Here is a 20420-nt window from a genome sequence, read left to right as displayed (position 1 = left end):
CCTCTCCATGTAACCAGCCCATTGCCCAAAAGGGTGGGGACCTCTATTAGAGCAGGAGGATGGAGAAAAGAAAACCACTGGAATTATCCTGCAAGACCTTTTTTAGAAAATCCACCAGAAAGTCATTTAAACATACAATCACATGGCTGGCACTGCAGTATTTTATTTAAATGCTACAGCAGAGGAAGTATCAAATCATATTTTTGATCAGGCAACGCATTAAGGAATAAAGTATGGCTCAAATTCTTTCTACATTTATATTTCATTCAAGAAGATTCTAATTTTGTCTTAGTTACATCATCTACATCACTATGCATGGGATTAACAATTCTCAGCTCTTAATAAGAAGTGAACCCCAAATTATAACCATAATTATTAAAATGGACTGGAATCTTTTGCTACTAGGAATAAATAATGGGAGTACTGAATTTTTACATTAAAATTGTGGCTAATGAATACATTATTCATAGTGTCTTAACAATCTTTGTGGCAAGACTTCTTCCAAACTGTTTCAGAAACATTTGAAAATTGGCTTGCCCACAGTATTGATATGAATAAGTTCAAGTCACTATTGACTGGTGTCAATGACACTGGCTAGAAATGTCTGGACACGCAATCTGTTTTTCATATTAATTCTCATGGCAACGTGAACAATTAAGGAGATGCAAAATATAATAAGTCAGTTCTAGGTAGAAATTAAATTTTAATTTAAATTAAAATCAACTACTGAAATATTAGTCTCATTGTAAAGAATATAACAAGGCATTATCTAATTAAAATAATGATTAAAATCATTTTAAAGGCATAAAATATAGAACCAAAATGATTTCTAGCTGAACACAGCCCTTTGACGTAAATACATCTTGGGTTTTTTGGATTTAACCATATCACATATTTTATTTACTTTCTTCCCTCATAATGCACTGAAGTCAAAATATTCCAATACTGTACAAAGTAACTTTTTTGTAAATTATATAAAAAATAAAAAGTTTGAAACATTCAAAATGATGATCACTTTTTAAAAATTACATTAAAAATAGATTTTATGATGACATTCCCTGGACCTTTTTACTCCATTCACTGAGATTCAGACTGAATGCTTTAAGGCAAGTTGTCAGGCTGGCATCATTGATGATAACAAGATAGCAGAGTAGAGCTGAATAATTGTAAGAAGTTAGTGAACTCGCTTCTCATGTACAATAACAGAACCATCTTCCATGCCAAAGTAAACCCGCTCTGCCATATTGATGAAGAGACCTGTTTCCACTACTCCTAAAACAGAAAAGTTCAATTACTTTTAATTATTACTAAAAAAAAACACCACATTACATAATATTCATATCTTAATGGTATAAATCAGGAAATATACTGAAAGCTTCAAAAATGAAAATCCTATATTAAAACACGACATATACCAGAGCAGTATTTCTCAACCTCAACAGTTAGGTTCTGTAGACTTCAACTCCCAGAATTCCAGGTCTTTGCATCTTGAAGTTGCTGAGGTTGAGAAGTACTGCACCAGGGAAGAATGTCTTTCTACTGCCTTGGATTGTTGAAGAGTGAGAAGGGGGAAGAGGAGTCAAGAAGATACATTTCTTTCGATAAGGTTCATCTTGAGATCATTTAGAAGCAAAAGCAAAGTTGACATTTGCCCCACCATCCCTTTTTTCTCACTGATTTTTTCACAGAAAAAAGAAGCAAAAGAAATAAGAACTGTAGCCTCAAACTGAGCAAGAGAAGCCAGACAAGGCAGTTGGGAAGATTTCTGATGTCTATTTGAAAATCACTTTATATTAGTTGTATATATTAGTCCTATAGGATAAGCAGATCTGAGGTTTTATGCAATGCAACATCAGCAGGTTCCCTTACTGCCCAAGTACTTATGAGCACCCATAGGGGATTATTTTATAGATAATTATCTAACTCATATTGTAAAAACTATACAACAGCTTTGCCCAATACCAATTAAGACTTCAGACATAAGCTAATTGAGAAAATGAACAAAAATTGCTAAATTTTACATTGGTGACATGACTTATTTTCATGAAACAACACTGCCACCCACAGATGCAGTAATGTTCACAATTCCTTTAATAACATGCCTCGCATTTTTGGTTATAATTTGAAAAAAAGTCACCTTTTAGCTATCAGCTTGCTACAGGTTTTACAGAACTAAACCAAAAGCATAAATTCAATTTTTGAAAGTTTCAATTTTGCTCAAGACATTGAACACATAAGGGTAATACACCTAATTGCTTTTGAAAGTACTACAATAATTCAGAGACCCAAAAATTAATCCTTTGCACTATTAAAACTAAATGGTATATGAAGGCCACCTGGTATCATCTTGATTGCTATATTCATTTCATTCCAATTATGGACTTTATCAAATTTCCAGTCCAATAAAAAATTCCCGTTGTCTGTCACCACAGGACCCTATAAGCAAAAGTAAAAATATTATGCACAAGATCTTTTATTTTGAGCTATAAATCAGACACATCTAAAGTGACCTGCATGTGAATATTTATCTAAAACTAACCTGCAAACATCATACAGATTTGTTAATATAGTGTAACTCCTAGACAAAAAAACAACAGAATGGAAGCAAATCGCAGAATACCTATCCTTTGCTTATCAGAATAACACATAAGAAGGGGCTCTGGAGGTCTTATAGTCCAACTCTCTGCTGAAGCAGGAGACTCTATACCAAAAGTCTGCAACCCGCGGCTCCGGAGCCACATGCGGCTCTTTCAGCCGTCTCCTGCGGCTCCCAGTCCTCTGCCATGTGCAGTCCAAAAAAAAAAGTGAGACTAAAAAAGTTTAACCAATCAATTCAAATATGCAAGGTAGGTGCATATCTTGCCTTGGCTCCACTCTTCCGTCAAACCCTGTTCTGCGCATGTGCGCATGTATGTCCATGTGCACACATTTTTTGCGGCTCCGTTTTTCCTTTTGTGAGGGAACCAGTTCCGAGTGGCTCTTTCACCGTTTCAGGTTGCTGACCCCTGCTCTATACCATTCTGGACAATTGGCTATGCAATTTCTTCTTAAAAACTGCAAGTGATGGAGCACCCACAATTTCTGGAGGCAAGCCATTGTTGTTCTCACTGACAGGAAATTTTCTCCTTAGTTCTAAGATAGTTTCCATCCATTGTTTCTTGTCCTGTCTTCAGGTACTTTGGAAAATAGGTTAGCCCCCTCTTCTTTGTGGCAGTCCCTCAAATATTGGAACGCTGCTATCATGTCACCTTTAGTCCTTTTTTCACTAGACTAGACATACCCAATAGTGTTCCTTCGTATGTCCTTTCAGCATCAGAGAAATTGTTTATTTCTTCAGGCCTTTCAGCAGTTTTGGTTGTTACGTTTTGACTGTCATATTACTGCCTATTTAGTTTTATATTTTTATTTTTAATTATGTATGTTTTTATTTAGATTGTATCTTACTGTGTTTTACTGTAACCTTTCTAAAGAATTTGGCCATTGGACAAATTAAACATTTCAAAAATAAAATATCTGAAGGGTACTGAGCTGGCATAGGCCGGTTAAAATTATTCCTAAGCTAAAATTTTACTATAGGCTCGAACTTGAGGAAGCTGCAATAGGCTTTTGGTCCCTCAAGAAAATCAACTTTACTTTTTACAGTAGTGGCGTTCCTGCATGTGACATTTTGAAGAGAATACATTGCTTGTTAGGAGTACTATTTGTTGCCCAGTTCTTTGTTTTCATTTTCAAAATAGTCAGGATGCTATAATATCCCTTCCTGCAAATGGAAAGGAAGAGGGAAACATTATCTTGGTCTGAGCTCTCTCAAATGTGCTAGTAGGAGTCAACTAGGGAGCTGTACAGTATTTTAAAAGTCAATCCCAAGGTTTACAATAAGTGAAAAAACTGGAACAACAAATATGTATTAGTCCAGCTGATATGTGGCAAAATTCAATAAAGATTTATGCAAGTAAATCTTGCATAACATTGACCCATCCTGACCTCTGCAAAGCTAGTAATTTATTTATTCATTTGTAATATATTTTATTGATTTTTAAAAACATAAACCACTTAATAATTGGTGAACAGTGTGTTGTCTGGGTTTACATGTGTAAAACAATCACTAACAATTGATTTCTATAATCCATAATCCACATAATGGTTTTAGTGGATTTCCTCTTTTCCCCAAAATATCCTCTTTTGCAAACATTGAGTTAATACAATTCTTATTGTTTTGATACATAATATATAATTTTTCCCAATATTCCTAAAAATAATAATCACATCAATGCAATATTTTTTTTCCTATCCAATCATTCTGGTTGCCTTATCATAGATCATGTTACAGTCCTTATTTAAATTTGTTTCTCCCACAAAATTCTAAGTATTCTTACTGGTTAGGATTTTCTCAAAAATTAATTACATTAAAAATTTAAGTCTATTTTTTCCATGTGAACCATTTCAGCACTTTTACATTTCTTAAGGAATAGATAAAACTGTGAAAAAAAGAAAAGAGGGCAAGAGTAAAGAAACATAAAAAATAGCATACTATTTTAAATATATATCCCTCCTAAGCTAATATATATTTGTTTCCAAGATTTCTTATTCTTTTTAACTATAATTAAAAATGTTTAATCTTTTAAGTATTCCATTTAATACATTTAGTCATCTAGTCCTTTAACTCTTATTCAAAACATTTTTATCCATTATAATTTTCTTAAATTCAATCACATTTAAATATCTAAAACATTTCCTTTATCTAAGCCATTTCAACTTTTTTATATAGAAATAGAATAAAAAAGGGGGAAAAAGTATACTATATTATTTAGGGGATTCATCCCTCTTAAATGACATATATATTCCAAATCTTTCCTATTTCTTTAACCATATTCAAATAAATGTTTCTTTTTTAAGTATTCTCTCTGGTAGGTCCCATCATATATTTTCTTGATTTCCACTTTGGTCTTTTTCTTTTGTCCAGTATCTTTCTTGATCAATGTGTTTTGCTGAGTTGAAAGGTTTTTCCATGTTCGTAAATGTTACTGTAGATATAAAAAGTAAATCAGATGAAGTGTCTTTGTACAGGGCTTCTGCCATTCCTTGTTTGTTGAAAATCTTTTTCTCTTTCTCTCCACTTCTCTTATCATTTCCTTTCTCTCTGATGTTCCTGGCATCTCTATAGTCCATTTTATCCAATCTGTTTTCTTCTCCTCAGATTTATTTTGTAGTCTTAAGGGATAAGTTGTTTTTTTCCAATTCTTGTGAATTTTTTTCCACTAGGATTAAATCATGTTTCCTTGTTTTGTTAAGTTCCATCTTTAAGTCTCTATTTTCAATTTGGTATCCATTTATTTATATATCCATATATCGGAGGTGGTGACCCTTTGAGAGCTGTATGCAACGAAATTTCATTTTGATGTATGCCGATTGGTGTACATTCAAAGTGACAATAAAGTTATCATCATCATTTACCTGTTTTATCTGCTCCTTCTCTGTTGTTTTCTGGAAAAATTTTTGTTGTAGTTAACTTGGAAATAGATTGATTTATATTTTCAAAGTTATTTTGGATTTCTTTGTAGTTTAAAGTCATTGTTTGAATTAGTTGCAGTAAACTATGTATCTCATCCTGTGGAGTATTTATGTTTTCTTGATATGTTTTTTTTGTAAGTTTTTGTTTTTCCCCCCATACATTCAGTAATAATTTTTCAACATTCGCTAATATTTACATTCACTAATATTTAATTCCTAATCCTTATTCTTTCCTCTAGCCATCAATAAAATAATTCCAAGTTTGATAATATTCCATTTCTTCTTTTTCTTTCAGCCTCATAGACAGCCTATCCATCTCTGCGCATTCTAGTATTTTTTTGATTATTTCTTCATCTGATGGGATTCCTTCATTTTTCCAGTATTGCGCAAATATAATTCTTGCCTCTCTTGTGACATGCAAAATCAAATATATGCTTTGTTTGTTAGTCTTTTCTGGCATTATACCTAATAAAAAAAGTTCAGATTTAAAATCTACATGTTCTCCCAACATCTTTTCTAGCTAGGCATGTATCTTTTTTCAATAACTTTTTACTTTGTAACAAATCCACAAAACATGATAATAAGTGTCTGACTTATGTTTACATTTCTACATCTATCTGATATGTTTTTGAACATTTTTGCTAGTCTTGCTGGTGGCAAGTGCCTTCTATAAAACATTTTTATATGAATTTTCTTTGTAGGAAGTTGACCTTGTCAGTTTGTAATTTCTTTCCCATAAATTTTGCCATTTTTCTAATTCTGTATTGTATCCAAAAATTTTCACCCATCTTATCATTGTTTAACTTGTTCGCTTTCCATTTTCAAAGTTAATAGAAAATTATACATTTTCTTAATTAGTGTCTCATCAGAAGTTAACAATGTCTTATCAAACAGAGTTTGTTCCTTATAAAATCCATAGTTTAACATCTTTATCATATCTAGCTTGCATTTGTAAATGTGCCCACCATGTTAAATTGATACCCTGATTTTCCATTTCTTGTTTAGATTTTAAATTCCCTTCAGATTTTTTCAAAGTTCACTAAATTTGGGTGTACAGTGTTGACAACCACCTTGGAATTTTCAAATATATTTTACATTTTATTTTTTCCCATGTTGTTAATAATGCATTTCTTATATAATGAGTTTGGAAATATTTATGGACTTTATTTTTCCCATACCATAAAAAAGCGTGCCACCCCAATTGTAGATCATGCCCCTCCAGATATAACAGCCTTTTATTTCTAAGAGTTATCCATTCTTTTACCCATGTTAATACAGATGCTTGATAATATAAAACCCACTCTGGTTGTGCTGGACCAGTATATATTCAGCTGCTCCATTTTATACCTAGTTTAGGAATTAAGAACTGTGTTAGTGTATACAGCATTTACAGGGTTAATACAACACCCTTAGTAGAACATGTAGCATTTACAGGGTTAAACGTTATTTCCTCAACAGATGCCTTATGGGAATTGTAGTCTGACTGTTTAGTGAATACCATGCTTACCTACTTAAGTGGGTGGAGCTTTCAGGATTTCATGGCTATGTGCCAGGTGGGTAACTTCTTTGTTCTAACCAACTATGCAACACGCGTGACTGAACAGCTGTAACCACCAGTATAGCTGGGATGGGAAAATCACTCCTTTTTTACTGTTTTGATTCCCAGAACCAAAAATGCTTCTTTAGCTCCAGAAATCATAGTTTCACTCAATGAAAATTGATTGCATAATAGACACCTTTATTGTCCAGAAGCTTTAAGCAAAGACTCACATTTTGCAGGAAACATCCGGTCATCACAACATATGAAATGCTAGCATCTGTTCATTTCCATTGAACATCTTGCTGTTAAATATATTCCCAGATATTTAACCTTTTTAACTATCTGCAATTTTGTTTTTTCCGACATTTGGCTTTTTTGTTTTGTTTTGTTTATCTGTAAGGTTTTTAACTATTACTTTGGTTTTTTCTCTCTGTTTATTTTCAGTCCTGCCATTGTTTCTCTGTTTATTTTCAGTCCTGCCATTGTTCTATCTTTGCCAATAGTTTAGGAATCATCTCCAAAGGTTCTTCTAAAATAAATACCAAATCGTCAGCAAATGCTTGTAATTTATGTTTCACCTTTTATTTCTAGTCCTTTAATTTCTATATCTTGTCTAATATTTCTATTTAAAACTTCCAGAGTGAAAATAAATAACAATGGAGATAATGGACATCCTTGCCTTGTTCCTTTTCTTATCTCAAAGTTCTCAGTATATTCTCCATTCACAATCACTCCCACTGTTTGTTTATTGTATATTGCTTTTATCATGTTTATAAAGTTCTGTCCAAAGTCCATTATTTGTAATTGCTGAATCATAAATTGCCAGGAAACATTATCAAATGCCTTTTGGGCATCTAGAAATATTAGTGCCAATTGTTTCTCTGGGTGTAATTAATAATATTCCAATACATCCATTATCAATCTTAAATTATTTTTAATTTGTCTCTCTGGCAAAAAAACCATTTTGGTCTGAATGTATAAATTCAGTTAAGAATCTTTTCAGTCTCTCTGCCATTATTGGAAGTATAATCCACATTAAGTAATGATATCCATTTATAATTTATCTGTGTCAAATTGAGTCTTCTTTTGGTATTAAGGTAATATTTGCTTCTATCCATGTATTTGGGAATTTGGCCTTCAACAAAAATTCATTGCAAATGCCTTTCAGCGGTTCATTGTAAAGCTTTATATAACTCCGCCAGTAGTCCATCTGGCCCCGGTGTTTTCTCGTTTTTTTGTTATTTCCATCATTGTTATTTTTTTCTCTAACATACTCTTACAGGTTTCTGAAATTTTTGGAAGGTCATTTTCTTCCAGATATTGAATCATTCTCTCTCTTGAAATTTCTTCTATGTCATACAGTTTCTTGTAATATTCTTTAAGTATCTTTTTTATTTCTTCATTTTTAAATTGTAGGCAACCTTTTTCATTTACTAACTTGTTTATCATTTTCTTCTCTTTCTGTTTTTTAAGTTTATAAGCTAACCATCTTCCTGGTTTATTTGCATTTTCAAAAAACTTTTGTTTTGCTCTTATTTACTGTGCCAATTTTTCTGAATCCAACAGATTTGGTTTGTGTTTTATTGTTTCCATTTCTCTTTTCACAATCTCTTGTGGATTCATTTGCAGTTCTGATTCCAGTTTTTCAAATTTTTCTTTCAATAGTACATATTGATGTCTTTTCTGTTTGTTTTTTTTGCCATTTATGTTATAGCTATAACTCTATTAAAGAGACAATAGATTCTAAAATGATTTATTCAGATGAAGAAGGAAGAATTGTGGAGCACCCTTCTTTCTTCACTGCCTCTCCGGGGTGACTTAGACCCATTTAGGGTCCCCTGGCAGGGCAAAATTAGCCATGAGGGAGCAGAAAATCTGTAAGCCCATGACCAGTCGCTACCGCACAAAACCAGAAGTTCTAAAGCTAATAATTTATTAATAGCAAAGGTTTACCTGTCCACCCACTCTGAAAAGGAAAGAATTAGTAAATGTTTCTATACACCAATACCATACAGATTATGAACTTCTTAACTATACATACAGCTTTATTGACAGCCATCCTCAATTCTGTAACACCTCCAAATTTATTGGTCAGAAGCTTAATGATTGGGACATAGGCCATTGGAATAACTTCAATAGGAATCCCCTTCTTCCACTGTTCTCCAAGGTTTTTAGACCTTTTTCTACAAGAATATGGATTAAAAGAAGATGTACATTAATATTATGATAGTAATAACACAGGAATCTGCAAACAAACGTCAACTTGCTGAGATATCCTGACTTTACTTCTGAAAGCCAGAACACATTGCCTTTCAACAATACCAACAAACAGAAAGGCACATGCTCAAGAGATGATACAGAATTTCAGATTTGTGTATGTGACTATCTAGGACACTGCTGATTATAACCAATATCTGAGCTGTTTTGAGAGGATGAGCAATTCATTATATAGCAATGTGTTCAGGAAACACAGAGGACTAAGCAAGACAAGACTATGTCAGCACTGAACATTTTACATATGTAATAAATGTGTATGCTTTTATATTGACTTACGACCATTCATTTAGCAACCACCTGAAATTCCAATGGAACTTCCAATATACAACCAATTCTTGCACTTACAACTATTGCAGGATGTCTGTAGGCACATGATCACAATCTGGGCACTTGGCAACTATCTCTCACAACTGTTGCAGCATCCTGCACTCATCTGATTGCCATTTGTGATCTTCCCAGATAGCTTCCAAAAAGCAAAGTCAATGGGAAGCCGAAAGGGAAACTCACTTGATGTCTCACTTAATGACCCATGACAAAAAACACTGTAAAGTTATGTGATGTCTCACTTAATAACTGCACTTAACAATTTTCCAGTCCAATTTTGATTCTTAAGTTGAGGACTACCTGTAAATGAGATATATAATATATATATATTTGTGAAGTTACACATAAGCTCAGGTGTTTTTATTTTACAGAGACCACCAGGAAATAGGATATAGGGACCCGTATCTATCCAGACAAGCTTGACATGGCCTAATTGAGAAGAAAACCAATGGAGTACTGCCACCTGGTGATTATAGAAAGTAAAAATACCACACCGGATATACCCTATGTAAAAAAAGAGAATCTTGTGTCCAATTCTTGTTAAAACTTCATACATGGAGACATGACATAATGCAACATTTCAAGCCCTAACAGCTTAAGTAAAACTAGACTGGATATATAACTCTGATATAAATTTATATGAAAACCTGCTATGAATAAACACAGCCCTTTCTGCAACTTCTTAAAGGGGAAACCACAACAAGGAACGCTGTCATTTTACCTGTAATCAGCAATAACTATGAAGCTTTTTGCACAACCAGCTACTATCTTCTCCTGTGTCAGGCAACCGCTGAAGAATAAAAGAACAGCTTTCAAGCTCAACAAACTAATCAGTAGGTTAATACCAAATTTAAATCTAAGCATATTCATTTTCCTTTACCCACAAGTCATATTCATCATAGTATTCATAAAAAATGAGATCATCATCGCTGTTACCAAATAAAGCCCTGAATCCTAAGACAGGAACTGTTAAGCATTTAAGTTGAAAAAAAATTGTCCTCTCAGCCACCTAAACCCTTGAACTAGGCATCACGAATTTTACGAATTTTCATCGCCGTGGACAAATATGGTCAATTTTTGAAAAAAGCATCCAACACCATTTTAAACAATGAAATAAAACCTCAAATCTTGACACAGGGTTTTAGCATTTAAGTTGGGGGAAAAATTATCTCTGAACCAGGTATCATAAATTTTACGAATTATCATCACTGTGGATGAAATATGGTCAATATTTGAAATATAACAAGATTAGCACATACCCATACCCTGCCCAAATAGGTGGCCTCAGTAAAAAATACTATTTACAAACATAAAAACATTTTTACACTTAAATTCTGCTGAAGTCAATAGGAGTTACTGAGCTATGGACACGTGACAGACATATTTCTATAATATGTGATCCTTTTCCTACATTTACTCTAATTCTTAAACCCATTATTAAAGACAAACACTGAAAATTGTGTGGGAAACAGTTTTATTCCTAAAATAAAATCCATGCAGTATTTCTGTAAATCTCTCATTTTAAAGCAAACTAATATTCAATGCTACTTTCCACCCCATAGCAGCTGAAAAAAATGCTTCGAATTTCTGCTACTTGACAGATATCATTTTAGAACTTTGTTTGCAAATATCAGAACAAAAACAGAGACATTTGCAGAAGTGTTATGGGGAGGTGGCGAAATTAGGTTGCATTTTCCAGCTATTTGTCTTGTTTCTAAAACTGCAGGAAAGGGTTCTAATCACACAATGTGAACACACACTGAAATCCGTCCGTTTTGATGTCTGCCTCATTTCAGAAAAGATTAGGTCACACCAATCAGGGTGTGCCCTGGAATAAGATAATTTCCTTGGGTCATCTTGCTCATTCTTTCAATAATGTAGGTAAGAGCCCCAGCTCATCAGTAGAACATTTAGCCCTTACAGCAGTCCTTACATTAATATTTCCCAACCTGTTTGACTTATATAGTCCTCAAGCAAATATTAGAGTTTACCTTCAGCAATTTAATAATGAGACATTAACTTATAAAGCTACAAATTTTATCTTTCAGATCACAACCAATATATACTACTGGAGAGCCACTCACATATTTTATTTGATTGATTATCAATGAATACAAAAATAGTAATTATTCTTACCCTCCTCCTTTGATGAGACTGAGGTCTGAGTCAACTTCATCAGCTCCATCAATAGCAACATTCAACTACATAAAAAAGAACAATTTATAATACATACACAAAACACTTCTACTATGAGGAAAGTAGGCCTGTGAAGATCTTTCAATAAGGCAGCCCTTTAGATCTACAAATGACTGCTTTAAAAGTCTTCTGGCTGTAGGTGTCAATCAATTAGCCAATAAAATAAGTTTATTCATTCTATATAGCTGCCCATCTCACTTCCACATTACTCTAGGTGGCTTAAATAAAAAACCAAAATACACAAAATACACAATAAAAAAAATAGAAACACATAGCAGTGAGGCATAATCTTGTTGAATGATTTGCCTGACCTAAAAGAAAGTAATTCTAGAGTATTAGCTACACTAATTCAGAACCAGGCTTAGGAACATCTAACAGGAATGGTAAAAGCTGTAGAAGTATTATGGCAGGGAACAACATCCCACCAGGCTCCTTCCGAGGTAGGTAAAATGAGGACCCAGATTGTTGGGGGCAATAAGCTGACTTTGTAATAATGCCGCTTGGGGGGGGAAAGCCCTAATAAGCAGGCATATACATAGAATGAAGGCTACTGCTAAGCTTGTAAGCCGCCCTGAGTCTTCGGAGAAGGGCGGGATATAAATGGAATAAAAATAAAAAATAATAAAATAAACATGAGAAAGAAGCTAGATTAAAATATTTGATATTTAAAGAGCAGGCAGTTAGAAAGACCTCTTTATATGTTTCTAAAATGAAAACAATAGGTTCCAGGGAGTCTTCCCGTAAGTTTCTTTTATTACAAAGGTGCATTGTAAAATTGTTACATTGGTATTCTGTGAGTTTCACATGTCTGGTTGGAAAAAGTTTCCAATGAGGATCTTATCCATCCTATCATATGCTATGACTACAATTCCTAGAATATCCAGCTAAAAGGACCAAAGGGCAATTCTGGGAATTACATGTCTGGAGTGCCCCGATTAAGATGACCACAATACACAAACTGTCCTCCGGGTACTCTAGGTCAGTGGTGGCGAACCTATGGCATGCGTGCCAGAGGCGGCACTCAGAGCCCTCTCTGTAGGCACGCGCACCACCAGCACTAGCAGCTCGCGCAGGTCCATTAGGCCGCCACTGCCCGGAGCAGCAACGCTGCCCAGCACAAAGCAGGCAAAACGGCCGGCTAGCAAGCTCAAGTAGAGGTTAGAGCATCGAGATGGCCACAGCTACCTGGCCACACCACCCAGTCTGCTGTGACTACCCTGGCCATGCCCACCCAGTGGGCCACACATCCCGCCCTCCCTGAGGGAACCACAATGCTGATGCAGCCCTGGCACTTTGCAATAAATAAATGGGGTTTGGGTTGCAGTTTGGACACTTGGTCTCTAAAAGGTTTGCCATCACTGCTCTAGGTCATCAACATGGAAACAGATGTACCCATCACACTATTCCCTTTTGAAGTAAGCAACATTAGCAAAGCATGAAAAAGAGTTAATAGTAATACACCAAGTAAATCAAATATTAGAGGTCTTTTTAAACAATATCTATTTAGTTTACACTAACGACATTCTTATATCAAATCATCTGTTGGAAATGATGTTTCTGAGTATCTTAGGAAGATTTAGAATTTATTTACTGTTCAAGCCTTGCTCAGATTTGGTCATCCAAGATAAGCAAAATAGAAGATGGGTTGAACACTTCCAGGAAACTTTTAATTAGCCAAACCCGCTCTCTACATACAATTTTAATGAAGAGTGTGCCCTATAAGAGCTTCAGGTGAATAGTGATGAAATTACAATTGAAGAAATAAAAATGGTGATTAAAAGCCTTAAAAACAATGAGAGAACTGGCTTAGATGAGATAACTTCAAAGATCTTAAAACCAGGTTGTGGTGAAAGAAGTGGTAACATTGTTTAATAAATATTGGCTAAGTGATATAGTTCCAGAGGACTGGTAAAAATTGAATTAAGCAGATCAAAAGAGATATTAGGACAAAAACATTTCTAAATCTGTGGTGTAGAATTGATGTAAAAATGAACATGACATCAATGAACACACACACAATGCCAATTATCACTTCTATTTATTGGTAATTCCTTACTGGTTGGATATGACTATTATGATGAACCAGATTCTTAAAAAAATAGCGATCAAATATATTAATGTTTTATTAAATTATATTCTGAATGTTTGGAATTATTCATTTATAAAAATCTTTGAATAAATTGTGGCTGAATTAAAGCCATCAGGGCGATAATGTACTCCCAAAAGATATTTATCTACAAAGTTGAAAATGTTGGTTGAGCTATGGGGTGGGGGGAAACAAATCACCTTTGAATGACACAGAGTCAAGGTTTTAAATAATCTGTTACTTTCTTTCATGTTGATGATAAAATGCACATTAAAATCAACAAAAAGCATTAATTGAGAACTGGATAATGGGACAAAGTGTCTAACAATAATCCAACCAACTTACCTCAGGATGTCTGTCTAAGTCACTTAAGGTCAAGCCATTCTGCAGAATCAATTGACGTGCCTATAGGGAAATAAAACGCAATATTATTTCTCAATATTGATACATGTTTGGAATGTTATTTTTATTCCTATTTTAAAAATGTTTTATTGTATGTATCTTGTCATAGTCTACAGCTAATAGAGATTCACTCATATTATAGAATTAAAGCCAATAAAAACTGCATATATAGGCATGGGGACACACATATGCACTAGTTTCCATGAAGAAATAGATTCCTGGGGCAATTACAGTTAATAATCATTGACTTCTCCTAAATTTTAAGTCCTTCAAAGATCCATTCATACATAGATTGATCTCAGTGTGATCTATCTGATGTTTGAGATTGGGAGACAGAGATGGTAAATGCTGATACAAGAGCCCAGAAACCTCTTAATATTTTCAATTAAGTTTGATTAAGGCTTCCAACTGTGGATACCTTCTCTTCAGCATTCTAGAAATTTTCCTTCCTGACCCACTGCAGACTCAATAAAGATAAGGGGAAAGGGAATGTACTATAAGAGTGCATAAATGTCACAGTGAGCGCTAAGGACAAAAAAAGTAGGTGGATGGAATGGCTAAACAGTCCCCATGAATTTAATGCAACTTAGAAATCTGAACCGGAATTTCCAAGATAAGAACAGCAAATTATCTACTAATGCTCAATAAATTGTTAAAAGGAAGAATTTACCTGAAAAGAGGTAGGTATACAAACTATGTTGAGATTCTCTTTTTTAACCCTCTCAGCTGTAGGAGAAAAATTATTGGATTTACTAAAGATGTAAACCATTAACAACAATCTATATTAATAGATCTCTGCTGAAATGTCTCCATTTCAAAATGCTCCATACTAGGCTTATTTATTTATATCCTGCTACATCAGACGATGAATAGTCCTAGTCAACAGCTGGAATAATAAGGAACATACACAGAGCACTTTCAAATAAATACTGAGGCAATATCAGTTCTTTGAGATAGAGAGTCCTGCTGCATGTTAAATAGCAGCAAGGGTACTGATTATAATGTACATTCTCTCTCTCTCTCTCTCTCTCTCTCTCTCTGGAGGGAAGAAAGGAAGGAAAGAAGGAAGAAATGGACAATGGGAGAGAGGGAGGGAAGGAGGGCACCCACCCCAGTCCCACTCTCCTCCACCAGAGACCCACGGATTCCCCCCTCCCATAGGCACCCTGCAACCTCAGGGAGGGACAATGGGAGGGAGGGAAGGAGTAAGGGACAAAAGAGGGAAGAAAGGAAGGAAAGAAGGAAGGGACAATAAGAGAGAGGGAGGGCACCCATCCCAGTCCCACCCCTCCTCCACCAGAGACCCATGGATTCCCCCCTCACAGGCACCCTGCAATCTGAGTGATGATCTCCTCCCCACCGGCCATTGACTTTGCTTGTCAAAAAGTTGCAAAAGGTGATCACATGACCCTGGGACACTGTGACCGTCATAAGTATGAATCAGTTGCCAAGCATCCGAATGTAAATCACATGACCTTGGGATGCTGCAACAGTCATTAAGTGTGAAAAATGGTCATAAGTCACTTTTTTCAGTGCCGTCGTAACTTCAGTCACTAAGCGAATAGTTGTAAGTCGAGGACTACCTGTACTTTATCATATTTTTTTCTTTTTTGTTAAGTTTTTGACACCTTGCTGAGTGACTGGTGGTACTCAGATATTGCCTCATCCTAAAAGTGGTACAATGGGTAACAAGGTTGAAAAGCCCTGCCTTAAGGGACCATTTCCTTCTTACCTATGGTACCTCCCCAAAGGGGAGATTCCAGAGATAAGATTCCATGTGTTTCTCCTCTGATGTCCCTGCCTCACACTATAATTGGCCCTACTAATCTTATCTATAGAAGAAACCTCATAATAGCTTTATTTCGGTGTATCTTTATGCCCTGGGGTGGTCTGCGCCCAAATCTGGTTTCTTGTTTCTTTTCTTGTTTCTGTTAATTTTGTTCTTATTGCTGAGTATTGTAAGGGATCCATTGTTAAATAAATAAAACAATGATAATGGGGAAACCTATCTAATTAATCATAAAGACAACATAAGTGGAAATTATTATTTAACTCTTATAATCAGAAACCACCTGAAAAACCTGAGATAAACTTTTTCCTTATACTTAGAAATAGTTTTTCATTTTTCAATGTGACATTTTGTCAAAATTAATACTAATGAAATATTTTAACAGGTTTGTTACTTGGGCCTTCTATTCCCGTAAATTCCTACTACAGATAGTGCTTGCGATATGACAGCAATTAGGACTGGTTTTGCCAATGTTACCATGCAGTCATAAAATGTGATGTCATATGTCCACATCATTGGGAATCTCAGGTAAGGAGTGTCTGGGTGCCATGCGCAAGGGAGACCAGGGAACGGCCTATGCAGGCTGCATAGCTATGGGAGGCCATTTCAAGAGGAATTTGGATTGCATTTCACTGTTCTCAGAAATTCACACATTTGATCATTCTCAGTGCCTACATTGGCAGAAAATAGCAATTGTCACCTATAACTTCTTTTGTATAAAAAGGGCCTTATCTTGTATTATCCACGAATATGTCCAAAGCCCTTCTAATACACTGAAGAAACTAATAACAATCAATTAATGTTGGTTAATTAAAAATTTTGAAATGAAAAATTTCTCCAATAGTCCTGTAAATTAATGCGGTGACAGCTATCACATCACTGCCTCAAAGTGGGAGTTGAAGTCCAAAAGTCATAAAAAAGCCAAGTTTGAAGACCCCTGATATAAGTTAAGAGCAGCCTGACTATTAAGTTGTATGCCATAATGTTTATAAAATGGGTCAGTAATGTCATTGACCCTATTTTGATTTTGATTTTTGTGGTTACTAAACCACCACTGCTGTCTAAATGCAGTTTTACTGAAAACAGGAAATGCTGGATTTCAGCAAAACATATCATAAAATAGTTACATGACCAACGGCTGTAAATGGGACTGTGTTGATGAATGTCCAAAGTCTGGTCATGAGGACTACAAATGAAGAATCCATCCATCCATCCATTGCAACACTGAATCTGGTCGGAATTCAGATCAGTTGTTAACTTCAGACACTAAGCAACCAGTTTTAAGTCAAGGACTACCTGTACATTTAAAGTACAGTATTATACAACTGAAGAGTAACAATTACTCTAAAACCTATAACAATTTGGAGACTTTCTTTTGTGTACCTAAAAGAATTAATGGCAAATGGAGCCCAGAATTTTTCATTTCAGTTTGTATCATGTGTAAGAATCGACTGATATATAACTTAAAAGGATTTTTAATGTTTCTAGAATTCAATCTGGCTTTTGTTCACTGCAGTATTAAATGGAAGACAGAAATCAATTTAATAAAGTATAAATAAGCTCCGTAAAGGAAAGTTTACTATTTTGGGATCATCTTCAAGAATTGCTTCAAAGCAGGTACATCAACTGTTTTACTTGGTAGAACAATAAATACTTATGAGGGGAAAAAAGAATAATAGTAATACGTACCTAGTTTATGTACAGCATGAACAATTGTAGATCCACTTCCAATTCCAAGGACATGATTAGTCTACAAAGGAGCATAAATATTTGCTTTTGTAAATTAACACAGAAATTGTACCACAGCTTTACTGAACAGCATAATGACATCTTTCTTTTAAGCAGTTATAGTCTGGCTTCTATGAGACAAAAACATGTTTCATACAGGCAATTAAAACAAGAGTTGTTCAGTATAAAAACCTAATACTTCTGTGAACATTTAGGAGGCCAAAAAAAGAATAAACACCAAACCTTAATTTCTCTAAAGTAAAATAATATGTATACAGTTGATAAATGTAATTGGCTACTAGTTAACCTAATATATCTAAATAGTTTGTCTAACTGTGTGTACCACATCAATTTCAAACAACTTCTTTTCATAACTGTGCTTGCGCATTAAAAATAGTGTTGCCTGAAAAGCCAACATGTGAAGAGTTTGATCAGTAACTTAGTATTTAGTTAAGTATCCACAGAGTGAAACAAATAAAAGTATTTTATTTGCAAGGACAGTAAGCAAATTACAACGCCAGGTAGATATACGGATCATTTTAGAACAAATGGAACCATTTAACTAATTATATGGGTCAAAATATTTCAGATGACTATGAACTAAAAATTTAAGCAAATCCAATTCCAATGGTGAAAGTACTCCTGAGGATCACAGCGTAGGACGAGCCCTTTGCCACTGATCTATTCAGAAGTCTTCATATAACTTCAGAACAAGTGGCAGTTTCGGCACCCATGAAATCTATAAATCAGCTCGCATTTTTGTCATGAAGAAAATTAATTGCGTTCGTCTATAAATGTCAGAATACAATTTTTATAACAACTAAAAACATTTGGTAAAAGCAACAGTTCCAAAAACAATAGTGAGGGAATGTACTTCTTTGCAAAATTAACTCCCTACCTGCACGTGATTGCTTACAGCCTCCCAGGCGGCCAGCTTTTTGGCTTCTTCGGTCATATTCTTGCTCCCGTGGCTGCTGCTCAACAGCCTCGGGTTTAGCCCGCGCTTTTCCCGCAGAACTCTCGATTCGATTCTTCCTTCCGCTAACAGCGTCCTGTAGAGAAAAGTGAGAAGCTCCGTACTGTGCCGCATGACGTTGACCCCGCCCGGCCGCCGCCTTTCTCTCCGCCTTGGGCTGCTGCACCTTGACTCTTGCGATTGCCCCGAACCACCACCATTCCGGGACATTTCGCGATTCAGGATGCCTCACGAACGCTTACTTAGGCGCAAGTGAGATTTAGACTACCACTTGCAGATTTGAGCGCACGTAGTAGTGCTTGAGCCCCCCCTCCTCCCCAAACGACTGCTGCATCCCGGCATTCAGCTGTTTTGAACGCACACTTAAAAAAAAATCTTTCTGGTAATAGGAGCAGGTGTATTTTAGTCACAATGAGTATCAGGTATTACCTACACGGTTAATCATTTATTCACACAATAATGTATTTATGCACGTTTTAAAATACCTTTTTGCCAGATATTAATATCAAAACGCTTTACGTCTGACATCTTTAAGATTAAATATCCTCAGTAATTTGGATTCGAGTAGATCTCTGCATCTCGTGCAAATCTGATCTTTTAAACTCTTCTCTTTGGTTACGATTTGTGATCGGAAATTATTTCTATAAGGAGAAAAACTACTGTACATATATGGTCTACATGGACAGAATTTTCTTTCAAATTGAAAGGGGGGGGGGTATGAATTTCCATAAATGAAATGAATACACAAGAATATAAATTCATGTGGCCTTAGAAGTCGACAGCGACTTGATGGCACATAATTTGTATTCCCTTCTCATATTAGTTTGGTAGTAATCTATTGCATTGCCACTCAACATTTTTTTTGCAAACGAATGTATATTTCATATGGCCAAATTACGGGGTGCTGTTATTTTTTATCCTTTTTTGAGGACTGTGTAATTCTCTCATGTTTATTCATCAGAAACTGCGTGTAGAGTTTTTAACCATAGGAGCGGAATGCACCAGTACAGGTAAAGGCCATCACTGTTTCTATGATTCCAATCGCAGGCAGCAAGGTTGTTTCGGTCCAAGTGTTTCGGTCCTTCACAGGTGCAAATTCAATCCAGTCACCTCTATAAAAAACGTCAGACTCGGCATTTGGAAGAGCGTCATAGTCCTAACACTGGGTGGAACCACACTGTAGGCAGCAACTGAGGGATCTGGGTTCCCCATATGAAGACCTTCTTGCAAATAAACCTAAAAAGCAACTAAAACTAGGGCATCTGTTAAAAAAACGTATAGTTCTCTCCACTTCTTCAGTGAACAAAGTTTTAATTGCAGGAAACCATCAGCATTTAAATATATTCCCTGGGAATTTCCCAACTCGTTCCGTTGTGCGTCCACATCCGGTTTGGTTGTTCTTAGATCCACTTTCCTATTTAGAATTAGAATTTCTATAAACAGGAATATATTTACATTCCTTTTTTCGTCCCGGCCAGAAATGAAAGAACTGTTAAATGCCAAGTCGAGGACATTTTTACCTTCTGCAACCCGATGCGGTTTAACACCCGCGGCTTCTTTAAGGCGTCCCCTCCCCCAGCCCTCCGCTCTG

At 35.3% G+C, this 20420-nt stretch overlaps 1 protein-coding gene across 2 annotated transcripts; it reads right to left on the bottom strand.

Moving 5' to 3' along the window:
* Positions 1 to 126: 126 nt before the first annotated feature.
* RPIA (ribose 5-phosphate isomerase A) lies at positions 127 to 19061 on the bottom strand. 2 transcript variants are annotated; one of them, XM_081343823.1, is made up of 10 exons: positions 18996 to 19061; positions 18752 to 18905; positions 17815 to 17875; positions 15007 to 15062; positions 14280 to 14339; positions 11789 to 11853; positions 10374 to 10442; positions 9093 to 9234; positions 2337 to 2436; positions 127 to 1272 (listed from the first exon to the last, which is right to left on the bottom strand). In XM_081343823.1, exons 1-10 carry the CDS (start codon positions 19037 to 19039, stop codon positions 1175 to 1177), a joined length of 849 nt encoding a protein of 282 aa, XP_081199949.1. In that variant the 5' UTR covers positions 19040 to 19061; the 3' UTR covers positions 127 to 1174. The 2 variants fall into 2 exon arrangements, with proteins under 2 accessions (XP_081199949.1, XP_081199950.1); XM_081343824.1 differs by lacking the exon at positions 18996 to 19061 and having other exon boundaries at positions 18752 to 18971.
* Between the last annotated feature and the right edge of the window lie 1359 nt (positions 19062 to 20420).

The sequence above is a fragment of the Vipera berus genome (assembly GCF_964194415.1).
Source record: "Vipera berus genome assembly, chromosome: Z".
Taxonomy (NCBI): Eukaryota; Metazoa; Chordata; class Lepidosauria; order Squamata; family Viperidae; genus Vipera; species Vipera berus.
The sequence above is the reverse complement of the archived record's forward strand: the minus strand, read 5'-3'. Positions and strand labels throughout refer to the sequence as shown.